Source organism: Phalangium opilio, unplaced genomic scaffold (genome assembly GCF_054372755.1).
Source record: "Phalangium opilio isolate 3A_F unplaced genomic scaffold, DU_Popi_V2 ptg000106l_1, whole genome shotgun sequence".
Taxonomy (NCBI): Eukaryota; Metazoa; Arthropoda; class Arachnida; order Opiliones; family Phalangiidae; genus Phalangium; species Phalangium opilio.
Genome location: NW_028324208.1, coordinates 2,258,887 through 2,273,102, shown reverse-complemented (window position 1 = coordinate 2,273,102; position 14,216 = coordinate 2,258,887). Strand labels below are relative to the sequence as shown.

The window sequence follows — 14,216 nt, the reverse complement described above, 5'->3', positions numbered from 1 at the left end:
ATGGTAAAGCCGCTCGCAAAGGGCTTTTTTGTTACCAACCGGAACCAAATGGCTGTTATAACATTCGTCACCCCAGAATTTTCGTAGGCAGGAACCGCATGTTTTTTCTTGTCCATGGCAAACAGTCGGACGCATACATTTAAAGCAAAAATCATTGCATTTATGAGATTGAACACGCCAGTAAGGTGTGAGGCACTTCTCACAAAAGTATTCGTGACTAAACAATGGTTTTAAATTTGTTATGACATTATAATGATTACTCTCGTTAAGCAGGAAGAGACGTGGTCGGGTATCTGTAGGGTCGTTTTCGCCTAAAATTAGAATTGGAACTCTGTTTTCGAATTTATAAACAAATATAGAATAGGAGGATAAATAAACTTTAAATTTCTGGAATGAATCGGGGGTACCGCATTCAGACACAGAGACTCCTGCCTTTTGACAAAGATCTAAAGCCGCTGTTTTTTGGATTGTGCATCGGGGTCCTACTCGTGATATGGTTACGTAACGGTTTTTTAACTCGGTGTTGTTCTTATTGTTCATGTAGTCACGATGAGAAATAGCAACGCAAAGGCTACGCGCAAGACACAGATTATCCGTGTTTGGGATTCGTCGAATCCCCCTTCGATCCTTTGAGAAAATACTGAAGGGCTTAAGTTGACGCCGGTTAGACCGTCCATACCCTTCTGGTATTCTAACGATACTGAATATCATTTTTACAGGTCCTTGAAAAAAATGTTCGATTTCATCGTCATAAAGTAATTCGGCTAGTTGATCAAAGAGGAAAGAAGGGTCTACTTGATCTAATCTTTTAAAGGATAATTCGAGTTCCGAACGACAGTTTACACCTAGACTTCGTAAAGTTATTTGTACGTAATCTGTTGCTCGGTACTCGTTTAATATATGTTCCGTAATAGTACATATACTATCAACCGGATCGTCCGTTATATTTAGAATTATTTCCCTGCCATACATATTAAAATGTTCGAAAAATCTCTCGCTTTGCTCTAAAATCTCGCAAGAGGGTACATCTTCTACAGGAGAGGGGGGACACCCCCCACCCCATTGGTCATAGACATCAGCCTCGTGCATCTCCTCGGCCTCCTCTGAATCTACAATGGAACTCTCTTCGCTGGGGGCGTAGTCGGAAAAGTTCAAGGACATGTATTCGAAGGGGTCGTTCTCCGTCCCGTCGTGTTGAATGGAACTCTTTTCGCTGGGGGCGTAGTCGGAAAAGTTCAAGGACATGCATTCGAGTGGTTCGTTCTCCGTCTCGTCTTGTTGACACGCGTTATCTAGAATCTCCCCCATCTCCCTGCCTGTTTGAGAATTATCGAAATGGGCTATCAAAGATTCTTCTTCACGGTTATCACGTTCTATTTCTTGCTTCCGCCTTTTCATGCGGTCCGAGTAAGCAATTTTTAAAGGGCTAGGAATTAAATTCCATAGATGTTCCAATTCGTCTAGTGTTTGACACGTTTCAGGGGTACGAGGAACGTTCTTCATATAGTCTATTAGATCGAGGAACGTTTGAATAATATTTAAACCGCCATTTATGATAAAACCGGGTAATGTTGAAGGTATATTAGCAGGATCTAAGTGTAAATAAGAGCATAGAAAATAATAAAACTTGTATATTTCGACTATGCTCCAAGGCTTATTTACGGCCATTTCGTCAAGTGTCCAGCGAAGTGCTTCAGCGTCCATGTTGAGGTTTTGACGATTGATGTTCGACTGTGAAGTACTGTTATTTTCTCACGTTCTTTATACTAGATTTCTACCCCCCCTTCTCTTCCTCCTCTCAAGAGGGGTCAATGCCAGTATATTTTTCGACTAACAATACAAGGTACTAGCAAAGGCCATCGCAGCTGATTTCCGACATGTTTAAACACGTCTAACATTGTTTGACAGTGAACAATAGGTGATGGCTTGACAGGGTGTCAAATAGTCGTATAACAAAACAACGAATTTGCAATAGATTTTATAATTCCACAAAAGGAATAATTATAACAAAAGAGTTGGTGCGACATTCCACTAGGTGGGGACTTCTTCAACAATGACATTGAGAAAATGTTCGGAAAGAATTTCTTCAATCAATCAAATTGTGACAGGTCTATTTAAGGAATGTTGAGAATAGTAGATAAATAGGTCAAGTTTACTATTGCGTAATTTATTTACTCCTCAACTGTCAGGTACACAAAGCTTGTCAGGAATTCGTCGGATCTTGGAGATTTAAAAACTGCTCATTGTGCTATTTATCTTATTGGTCTTGAGAGTGCTGGAATTCCTTAATCCCTGGTTTGAAAAACGCACCTAAAAATACGCTTATAATCGAAGAAGGGGAGAGGGTTCTTCAACAATGACCTTAGGTCTTTGAAGATGTTAGGAAAATATTTCGTCAATCAAATATCGACAGGTCGAGCTAAGGAATGTGGGTCATAGTAGATAAATAGGTCAAGTTTACTATTGTGTTATTTACTTACTCGTCAGCTGTTATGGAGGCAAGTACACAAAGGTTGTCAAGAATTCGTCGGATCTTGGAGGTTAACCCTCAAAAACTACTTATTGTATTCTTTATATTACTGATTTTGGGAATGTTAGAATTCCTTAATATTTGGTTTCAGAACTTTGACATAAAAATACGCCTACAATCTAACAACGGAACAGTCAAGGACAATAGATATTTCGCGATAGCTACTTAGGAAATTTAGTATAAAAACCGTGGAACACGACAGAGGAGAGTATCATTATTCGAGAAGACCTTAAACGTGCAACATGGAAAATCAAGAAGCTGTTAAGAGGAAGATTGGCGTAACTAACGAACGAAAAATCAACGGTAGATTCCACATTTCTAGAGAGTTGTTCCTGACAACGGGCTTCGTGAACGGCACCCTCGATCCCGAGATTCGCTTATGTAAGAAGCAGTCGGTAAAAAGTTTCGCCATTTCAACAAGTACCTGGGAGAAGTTGATCCCGCGTTTACCCGTATTAGCAGGCTGGACGGCGGGCCACGAAACCAATAACTTTGAAATCGTTTTGATCGATAACGCAAATGAAAAAACAACTGTAGTGGCGTATCATAATACGTGTCACATTAAAGATCTACTAAATGAGGACTCCATTGTTCTGGACAGTATGGAAACAGCGGCATTGAACCGAGTTTCGAACGCCGTTAAGGAGCATCTTATTAAGTTAAGTAACCATGAAATTGTATTCACGCACATGGCTGATATTATTATAGAATTTTATAATGGTATTTATGATAATTTATACGGCGAACACGATCGCATACCGTGTTTAGATGGGCAGCCCGAAAAATTCGATGCAGTGGTGGGTTACTTCACCAATTTCGTAACATCGTACCAAGTGGTAATGAAATTTAATAATGTACTGGAAGAAGAAAATCTTGAAAGTAAATTTTATAACTATAATGTATTCTCGGTAATTTCGGGTCAAATAACATTTTTAAAAGAGAGAATGCACATGTTAACGCATTTTTAAATTTATGTCTGTTTGATAATTTGTTTTTTTTTTTCATTGATGTTTCAAAAATAAATTGAATTTAAAACTGAAAAACTGTTCCATTTTATATAACTAATACAACACAGAAATGATATAAATTTCTAGTTTTTAAATTTTAAGCCTAAGAAATATAAAAGTAGATATAACTAAAGTGTAGGAAAAACTTGTCGATTTTTTGATAGGAACTTATTTTAAATAAAACGAAGTAAATAAGGCAAAAACAATTTATTTTATTTAAAATATTTACAACAATTTTTTTTTTTTTTTTTTTTTTTACTCCCCCCCTCCCCCACCTCAATCGATTGAGAGGTTTCGCACGAGTGTACGGACCCCCTCGAATATCACGTCGTCCCGGTTCTCGTACACTCGTGCGTGGCCCGGGGGGACTTCGAGGAAACGTACCCGACGGTACGTCGACAACTGGGCGAGCTCCTGCGTCACTCTATTGGGAAAGAGAAAGAGAGAGAGAGTTATTCTATACGTTAATAAATAAAGTATTGGATAACAACAAATAATAAAGAAATTAACTCACCGGAACCCGCGACAGTTGAGGGCCAGGAGGCTAAAAAAGAAAAATTAAAATTTAGATAAACGAATCATTAAATAATGCATGAAAACTTACTCGTGGGGTATAAAAACGCAGTTATTATACACGACCTGCCTTACTTGATTAAGCAGGTCGTGCATAAAGTCGTCATCCGCCACGACCTCCGCTAGTCCCGCCAGGTACGTTGTTATTTCATATACCAAGCTGTAAATAAATAAAAATTATAATACCGTAGTGTAACGTAAAACAAAAGGTTCACTTACAAGTCCCCGTTGATGTTTAAGTCATCCACTCCCGGCCGGGGCATAGCTAGCCACGGATAGTATATGGCCGGGAGTGGTAGATATTCTAGTTGAGGTTCGGGTGAGGGGGTGCATGGTGGTGGTGGGCTCGGTGGCGGCGATGGATTACGGGGCCTTGGCCCTACCACGCAGAGTGGTCTTGGAGGTGGTGGCGAGGGGCTAGCTCCAGGGACTCGGGGGTCCCAGAGCGGGAAGAGTCCGAGAACTCAACTGGGGAATACGGGGTATCAACCCCATGGACGTAGCTATAAAGAAAGATTTTCTAAGTCTTTTCCTAAGTTTTAAAAAAAGTATTTCTTACCATGTTGCGGAAAGGTCCATCGCTCCGTGTTGGCTGTGGTGGTGGTGGTTCATGGTTCAGAGAGAATGATAACTTTGAGGTCTCAACCTCTTCATTTTATACTTTTTACTAGGGTCAAGGCGTGTTCGAGAGCAAACAAATGACTTCGAGGTATTTAGTACGTACAAGGGTAGAAAATTTTCGCGGGCAAAATTATACGAAACCTTGCCATTGGACTAAAAATGTATTTCAGGTCACTTTTCTTTTCTTTGGGTGACATTTAGAGAAACCCCTTCAGCGTTTCTTCGATTGACCGTACAAGGGTCTTTAGTTTAACCGTATTTACCATCTCAAATAGTGACAGTCCATGTTAAAAGCTTCGCCCCTATAGTGAAAGGCAGCATGATGGCCCTACTTTTCAAAATTATTTTTACGCGTTCACGATGGCCTACCCGCGCCGCGCTTCCCCCCTCCCCCCGCGTGTCGTTTGGGCCCCCCCCCTACCCCCCGCGTTTGGGGTTCGCGACCCGGGGTTTGCGCGCGTTCGCGTATTAATTGAATACGTTTAAGTACGAATGATAGTTACAAATAAGTTTCTTTCGAGTGTTAGCTATGATACCGTTCACTACACCTGGAAATTTGATTATTTTCGGTCCTTCGGGATCAGGTAAGACAGTTTTATGCAAACGAATAATTGAAAATAAGGACAAAATGTTTGAACCTAAAGTCGATTTAGTTGTTTGGCATTATAGTATATATCAGCCTTGCTACGATAAATTGAAAGAAATGGGCGTAATAATGCGTCAAGGTTTACCCGACGTTACTATATACGATGGCTCTAAAACAATACTAATCGTCTTAGACGATCTCATGTTAGAAAATAAAAATAATATTTTATCAGAAATATTTACTAAGCAATATCACCATAGGAAATTATTCGTCATCACCCTTTTACAAAACATATTTGAAAAAAACTTGAGAACAGCCTCTTTAAACGCGCATTACATGATTCTTATGAAAACTGTGAGAGATCTTATGCAATTAGTGGCTCTCTCTAAACAATTGGCTCCCAACAACTCTAAATTTATTGTAGAATGTTATCTGGATGCGACAGAAAAACCTTACGGGTATTTACTTTGCGATTTAACCCAGAAATGTCATTCCGATTTAAGGTTTAGAACAAATATTTTACCGGGAGAACAAATAGTCATCTATACTCCCAAGAAGAAAACGATATAATTAAACGACATTACTAAAATTTAATCATTCTTTACGATGTCACCACCGAGAAAGGTCAAGAAAACATCGGGTATTAAAAAGAAAAGTTTAGCCGCTAAAAACATCAATTTAATAGCCGCTTTGGGGCAATTAAAAAAACCTCAAAGATTAGCTATTCTTAAAAACTCTAATCGAGAAATTATTGATTCAATCAGCGAGTGTTGTCACAACGCCTTACAAGGAGCTGTCAATCTGAAACCCGACGTATATAATAAATTGTGTAAGCACAAGAAACATATTCGTAAAATTGCTTGCAAAAATACTCATTGGAAAGCCAAAAGGACCATATTATCTAAACAAACAGGAAGCGGTTTCTTTAGTGTCCTTTTTCCAATAATTTCAAGCCTTTTAGGCGGTTTATTCTCAAAATGAATAAAACACTAGTTTACGCTAATAAAATGACATTAGTACCCTTGGAGCAACAACAACCTGAACAAAGTCATAGCCCATCAAATCAATTAATAACATCAAATAATGAGATTTCAAAAAACAATACAGTGTTATCGGAGTTGGATAAGGAGATGAGCACGATTATCTCAAATCAATCTTTAGATGAAAGAACCAAATGGGTTTTTTATGAAGAGGCGATGAAGCGCTACCTGAACATCTCCAAGCCCCGCCCATCGAATAAACAAGACAGCTGGATTAATATGTTTCCCCTGAAATATAGAGGAGCGGCGAAGAAAATATTCGACCACTTAGCAAGTAACGCTCCTAGTATACGTTGGGATGACTCGGGGGTTCTCTTCGTGAACGGCCTTAAGATCCCAGATTCAGATATAGTTCAGCTAGTTTATTTTACTATACAACCTACCTTCTTCAATAAGTACGGAGTAGCCCCTTCACTCGTAGGTGCTCCACCGACGGGGTGGACAGAATTTCAACCCTTTGTGCTAAACTTTCTAGCGCCAAAAAGCAAATCAACGTCTCCATTAGCACCGCCCCCTTCAACCAAGACATCGCCCAGTTCTGTACCGCTGAAGAATCGACTTCGAACGTATATAAAAGCGAAGAAGAGATTAACATTTGACAATAAAACGAGCCCTTTAATTTCGAAGAAACAACCTTTTAAAGCCAAGAATACATTATGGGAGGTTTATCGAAGCTCCAAAAAGTAGAAACTATAAAGAATACTTATCTCAACACCAAACACCGGTCAGGGTTCACTGGTTTAAACCCATTGTACAAGGCTGTCAAATCTCAAGGTATTTCGAGAAACGAAGTCAAAGCCTTTCTAGAAACCACTGACGTTTACACACTGCATAAAACAGCTATACATAAATTCAAAAGGCGTAAAATCCCCGTCTTTAACATCTCGGATAGAGTCGAAGTAGATCTGGCTGATCTGGGTTCAATCGCTAAATACAATGACGACTACAGATACCTGATGGTGGGCGTCGACTGCTTCTCCCGAAAAGCTTTTGTAGTACCCATGAAAAGAAAACACGCGACCGAGGCTACGAAAGCTCTCGAGGTTATCATCGAACAAAGCAAACCTAAAGCCATCTGGTCTGATTTAGGTAAAGAATTTATTAATTCACAGACGCAAAAACTTCTTAAGAAAAATAAAATCAAATACGGTTCTATGACGTCAGAAAAATTCCACTGTCCATTTGTAGAACGTTTAATTAAAACTTTGAAACATCGAATATTCAAAATGTTGACTCATTTCAATTCTCATAGATATATAGATCATTTGACAGACATAGTTAAAGGCTACAATGCCTCTTATCATTCCGTAATAAAAATGACACCCGACAATGTTTCGCCCTCTAACGTTCTGGAAGTGTACAAAAACATTTACAAACCGGAAATGAGTACTAAGCCTACTAAAAAAGACGTCAAATTTCGTGTCGGAGATTACGTAAGAATAAGCAAACTTAAACCAGCATTTTCTAAAGGTTATGAGCAAAATTTTTCAACGGAAGTCTTTGTCATTTCCTCTATTTTGAACTTCAGAAAACCCGTATTATATCGTTTGAAAGATTTGGACAGCAAGCATATAACCGGGTTGTTTTACTCTGATCAGCTCATTCGAACAGTGGAACCCAAACTGTTTAAGATAGACACTATACTCAAGAAACGTAAACGTAAAGGGAAATTAGAATATTTTGTATCGTTTATCGGTCTACCTAAATCGCAGAACTCGTGGGTAACAGCCGACAATGTCGAGAAAATCTGAATTCTATTTAACTCTACCCAGCGACGCTAGTATGGATGTCTACCCTAATAACACTATGGGTAGTTACATCACTAAACTACCCGATCCTATTAATTTACAAGGACAATGGGAAATTTCTTTAGTAGAAGTAATATATACAAGCAGTTTCTACAATGTTATATACAAAACGAGTAAGAGGAAGGCGAGCAAGAGAAAAACACTTGAAGATTTAGTTGAAGAAAGTAGCTCTAATAAATTTAAAAACCCCAAGGAATGCGACGTAACCGACCTTGTTGAACGAAAAGATGGGAAACTGACCAGCTACGAAAGCTACCATCTACATAATATACCGGCCGGCCATTACAAATCACTTAACCACATTGTGGAAACTATCAATACTTCCAAAGTATGCGAGAAAACCGCTTCTTTATTTCATATTAACGAGACGACGGGGCATGTAAAACTAAAAACCGATGCCACTGGAGATACGAAAATTATCTTCAAAACACACGAATCATTAGCTGCAATTTTGGGGTACAGAAACCCTCTCAATATACAAGGGTTGAGCGATAGACCAGCCAGATTAAACTATCACGTACCATCTCAATTATATATTTATTGCGATCTGGTTGAAGGACAAATTGTCGGTAACACCCACGCCCCCCTCTTACGTATTATACCCATCGAAGACAAGAAACACGGGGATACCGTGTGTCTTACGTTTGTCTCACCCCATTACGTCCCTCTGTCAAAACATTATATTAGCGAGGTTGGCATCCATATAAAGGACCACATGGGTGAACCGGCTTTATTTCAGTTTGGACTGTTGCACTGTAAAGTTCATTTAAGATGCGCAAGTCCAACGCGTTAGATAACAAAAGATGTGTTTACACGGATTATTATACCCAACAAGCGCAGTCAGGTGGTGGTCTGAGTTTTTACGTCGGGAAACAAGGGCAACAAGGGTATGGCCAAAACGGGGAAGGTATTGGCTCGTTCTTGAAATCTTTCGGTAGATACGTATCACCTTTCTTAATTAAAGGGGCAAAGTTCCTTGGTAAACAGTTTCTGGGCACATCTTCAAATATCATAAGCGACGTTGCCTCTGGAAAAGATCTGAAAACTTCAGCTAAAAGAAGGTTCACCGAAACTTTGGATGATGTGCAACAACAATACGGTAGAGGGGTTGCAAAGAAAAGACTAGCTAAAAAGAAAAAAACACCAAAGAGAAAGAAATCTATAAAACAAAACAACACAAACAAATTTAAATCAGATAAACGTAAAATTTCATTCAAAACGGTTCGTGATATTTTCTCTCCCTAAAAAATGACTGAAGCTTGCAGCACGGGTTTCGATATTTTCGCTCCCCCTCCCCTTCAAACAGCCATCGAAAATTCCAAATGGGTTCCTTATCAACCTTTGACATCTTTGAAAGGCGACCAACCTATCGAATTTGAAGTAACGTCTAGCGGTAGCGAATACGTGGATACCGCCTTAACAATGCTGTACACCAGAACTAAAATTGTAAATGAAGATGGAACTGCTTTAACAGCTACTGACGCAGTTGGACCCGTAAATAATTTTCAACATAGTCAATTTGAGCGTGTCGATTTGGAGTTGGGCGATTGCGCAACAACACCAGCTGCTAGTAACTACGCGTACACTGCTTTGCTTTCGGCCCTGACGTCATACGGTCCGGCGGCTAAAGAATCCCATTTGGGTGCCTCCTTGTTTTACAAGGATACAGGCGGAAGCATGGATTCGCTTACAGAAAATATGGGTTTTGTTAAACGCCAGAAACTCGCAGCATTATCCGAGGAAATTGAAATGTATTCCAGCCTTTACGTAGATATGTTCAATATCCCCCGATACCTGATAAACGGCGTTTCTATGAAATTAAAATTACATAGAAGCAAAGCTAGTTTTTGTCTTATGGGTAAACTTAACGCGTCAGGTAACGGTTATAAACCCGTAATCGTTGAAGCCGTATTATACGTCTTAAAGCTTCAATTAGCTCCTAAAATTCTATTTGCTCACGAACAAGCTTTAAGCATTAAAGCTGCCCAATATAGTTACACTAGAACGGAAACTAAAATATTCACAATTGCGCCAAATATCTTAAACACATCAATCGGAAACATCTACCTAGGTACCCAGCCTTCACGGGTTACAATCGCTATTGTAAAACACACCTCTTACAATGGAACGTTGGATAGTAACCCCTTTGACTTTGGACATTGGAATGTCAATCATCTAGCAGCATTCATCAATTCCGAACAATACCCCTCCAAAGCCTTAAAACCCCACTACAGTAAAAAGCAATTTGTCCGAAGCTACTACACTTTATTTTCGGGGTCAAACAGTCACTACAACGACAAGGGGAACAATATCTCTATGGATGACTTTGCCTCGGGCTACGCCATATACTGTTTAGACTTGACACCTGACGGTAGCGCGAGTCATTCCGATCATTGGAGTCCTACGAAGCAGGGACAGTTAAGATTAGAATTGGGTTTTGAAAAACCCACGCCCACTACACTAAGCTGCATCGTACTATCCGAATTCCAGGCTTTGTTACAAATAGATAAAAATAGAAACGTGTCAATCGTTTGTTAAGAGATATAATGAATGCCGAACAGATAACACGATTTCTAAGATTCACGCCTCATTTCATAGGGGTTTATCCAAGTGATTTATTACCCAAAGAAATTGACAAGTTTCCTTCGTCCCTTATAATAAATTTAGACAATCACTACAAAGACGGATCTCACTGGGTCAGCGTCTACTTTGATGGCAAGAGACGTGGTTATTATTTTGACTCATTGGCTTTAGGGAACTTTCTCCCCTCGATTAAAGAATTTGTTAAAAGAAATTCTAGAAAATGGTCGTTTAACAAAAGAAGACTACAAAAGTTGTCAAGTTCGACATGCGGACTATATTGTATTGCTTATATAATACAGAGAACAAAAAGAAAGAGCCACAAATCATTCATGAAGCAGTTTGGACGAGATGGTTTGAAAAATGACATCATTGTTACAAACATGTTGAAACGCGCTGTGTTCTTTTATTTCATATATTAAGGAATGTGGGGGGGGGTAATGCTTGGAATGTAAGAGGGGGAGGTAAAAAAAAGGGGGGGGGGAATGTTTGGCAGATGTATAAGTTGGATATTCACATAATCATTTTCATTCCTCATCATGAACTCGGAGCTGCAGAGATATCGTACTTTTTACTCCTGGCCTCAAGACGGAAACTATATAAAAACTTTAAGCAGAGCGGGGTTTTATTCCTTACATACCGACGATCTAGTACAGTGCTTCGAGTGCGACGGTATTTTATTAGCATGGAAACCCGATGATAATCCTTACGAAGAACATTTAAAACATTTCCCCAAATGCAACTTTATTAGGGGTGGGCTAACAAAAAATATACCCTTCAGTTTTGATGAAACAGAGACATACACCAAAAATATCAATAACGAAATCAAGACCGAGGAAAAAACACCAGAAAAACCCTTAGAAAACACCGAAGAACTTTATCATACCTTTAAAGTTAAAACTAAAGATCTCGAAAGACTAGTCCTAGAACTCTACGCTAGAAAACAACTTAACGCTTTGTATATCAAAGAACGACTTGATGCTTTGCGTAAGATTTAAAAATAATATTAAAATTTATCTTCTTCCTTACGAAGATAGACGAAATTATTTTAGAATTAATCAAATGCATTTTAAAATGAAAATTGAAAATGTATCTTTAATATTAAAACCTATACTTTTAAAGAAAATAAATAACTTTGCATTTTATATTATGGTCTTCATTTATAAGCCTACAAATTGAAAACTTATCTTTAATATTAGAACTTTTAAAGAAAATAATTTTTTACATTATATTATGGTCTTTATAAATTTACTCCTACCAAAAATCCATTAAGCATACAAAATCAAAGATTGACAGGTATTCCTCCCCCAAAAAAGAGAGAAAACGTAGAAACTAGGCTCCCCCGCCTTAACAGTGGCCGCCATCTTTGTTGCTCATACTGGCTGCATACTCTCTTAGGTTCTATCAAAAAATTTACAATTAGGTAGAGAATTCGGCCCTATAAAGATAATAAAATGGACAGGAAATTGTTGAGACCTTATAAAAAAAACTGTATGGAAATTTTGCAAAACGTATTCTTCAATCCATCAATTGTAAAGTTTTCGATGTATTAAATATTTAGGTGCTGTATAGTTCTCAAAGATCACGATCAATCTAAAGATCTTTTCGACACTATAACCTTAACCACAATGAAAAGGCCTAAATGATGCGAATGTTTCTTGTTAAATTGTTTTACTGAAGTAATTTTGGTGAAAAAAGTAGGATAAGAATTTTTAAAAAATAATTTGTTTAATAAATAAGTCTTCAAAAGTGAAAATCTGAATATCTGTACTTCAGGCAGTTAATTTTCTACACTTATCTTTTACACTTTCCGATCATTGATCCACACTTACAGGGAAACCGGTTCATAGCGATTCAAAACGCTTCCGTGGGTTTAAGCGTGAACAAAACTGATAATCAAACAACTAATTACAAATGCGGTTTCTAGAATTTGCTTCAAGAACCAACTTGTAAGGGATGCAATATCAGACAGCATTAATAGAAGCGAAATATGCCACTCAAACCAGACCTAGCTAATACGAAAGAATTTTCGTGACTACTTTAACATTTGCAAGAAGCCTATTAGTATTATTACTATAAATGAAAATAGAACATATTTATTGTCATTTTCTTCTGTTACTATTTATATTCAGTTAGGTTTTTTAACTATTTGTTACTAATTATTTTGAATTTGTTTTGTCGTTTACTATTTATTACTATTTTCACCATCTTAAAGAATATCTAACCCAGGCTTTCGATAGGAGGCTTCACAATTTTGCGAGGTTTTAGTGCAAGCTTTGATTGACAGAGAGCGCTTCTACAGTTTACCATCTGCAATATACTTCATCTGACTAAATACAGTTCTCCCAAAGCCTTTTTTGTATTGTATTAACTGTTTTGAAAACATTCCACAGAACTACAATTCGGACCCTCAATATGTGGTTAAAATTCCAAAGAGATCCATTAATTAGTTTATTTTATAAAAAAGAAAGTTCCTAAGGATGGTTTTAATTTCCATAAAATTTATCACAGATTTTTACGAAAACTAGAAAATCTCTATAGAAATAACATGGGAAATTTTTCCAAACTTACCGCTTTTGTCCATACCCTTACATAAACAACTATATGTTAGAGAGATTTGAAATCAGTCTTAAATGAAAGCCCCATATCTATAAGTGGCACCTATTTTTTCATCAAGAAAAATTAAGTTTAAGTATTGTTTTTCATAGTTTTAATTACATGCTCTGACTTACAGGGTTTACCCAGAAACTATGGAACTTACGACTTTTTAGCATAAGTTATGTAGTGTATGAAGCCACTCGTTTTACCGCGAATATAATCAAATTCTTAGAATAAATAGCTTAATGGACATTTTAACTTTTCCCTGTACAGATTAAAGCTAATTAAACCGGATTACCAATAACAGATTATTAAACTTGATTATCTTTTAAAGATGATTAAACTGGATTCCCAATTAAAGATAATTAAACTAGATTACCGATTAAAGGTAATTAAACTAGATTACCGATTAAAGGTAATTGGACTAGATTTCCAAAATATAGATAGTTATACTAGATTTCCAAATATAGGTAATTAAACAAGGTTACCGAATAAAAGTAATTAAGCTAGATTATCGAGTATGGGTGATTAAACTAGATTAACGATTAAAGGTAATTAAACTAGATTAACGATTAAAGGTAATTAAACTGGATTACCATTTAAAGGTAATTATTCTAGCTTAAAAATTAAAGGTAATTATACTAGATTAATAACTAAAGGTAATAATACTGGATTAATAACTAAAGGTAATTATACTAGATTAACAATTATAAAGGTAATTAAACCAGATTACCGATAAAAGGTAAATGAACTAGATAACCGATTTAAGTTAATTAAACTAGATAACTCATTAGAGAGAATTAAACTAATTAACCAATTAAAGGTAATTAAACTCATTAACCGATTAAAGGTAATTAAACTAGATTACCCAAG

At 37.3% G+C, this 14,216-nt stretch overlaps 2 protein-coding genes across 2 annotated transcripts; one reads left to right on the top strand and one right to left on the bottom strand.

The window, feature by feature from the left end:
* The first annotated feature begins 2,219 nt into the window (after positions 1-2,219).
* Positions 2,220-3,498, top strand: LOC149623938 (uncharacterized). Its single transcript, XM_089852193.1, has 2 exons — positions 2,220-2,911; positions 2,993-3,498. Exons 1-2 carry the CDS (start codon positions 2,773-2,775, stop codon positions 3,496-3,498), a joined length of 645 nt encoding a protein of 214 aa, XP_089708319.1. The 5' UTR covers positions 2,220-2,772.
* A 315-nt stretch (positions 3,499-3,813) lies between these two features.
* On the bottom strand, positions 3,814-4,410 carry LOC149623937 (uncharacterized). Its single transcript, XM_089852192.1, has 4 exons — positions 4,330-4,410; positions 4,142-4,270; positions 4,052-4,081; positions 3,814-3,961 (listed from the first exon to the last, which is right to left on the bottom strand). The coding sequence occupies exons 1-4, from the start codon at positions 4,371-4,373 to the stop codon at positions 3,814-3,816; spliced, it is 351 nt and encodes a 116-aa protein (XP_089708318.1). The 5' UTR covers positions 4,374-4,410.
* Positions 4,411-14,216: the final 9,806 nt, after the last annotated feature.

Coding starts and splice junctions, on each gene's coding strand:
- LOC149623937 (XM_089852192.1), bottom strand. CDS start 4,373: ATGCCCCGGCCGGGAGTGGATGACTTAAACATCAACGGGGACTT. Junction 4,082..4,141: donor TGCGTTTTTATACCCCACGA/GTAAGTTTTCAT, acceptor TTTCTTTTTTAG/CCTCCTGGCCCTCAACTGTC. Junction 3,962..4,051: donor CTCAACTGTCGCGGGTTCCG/GTGAGTTAATTT, acceptor CTTTCCCAATAG/AGTGACGCAGGAGCTCGCCC.
- LOC149623938 (XM_089852193.1), top strand. CDS start 2,773: ATGGAAAATCAAGAAGCTGTTAAGAGGAAGATTGGCGTAACTAACGAA. Junction 2,912..2,992: donor CGATCCCGAGATTCGCTTAT/GTAAGAAGCAGT, acceptor CCGTATTAGCAG/GCTGGACGGCGGGCCACGAA.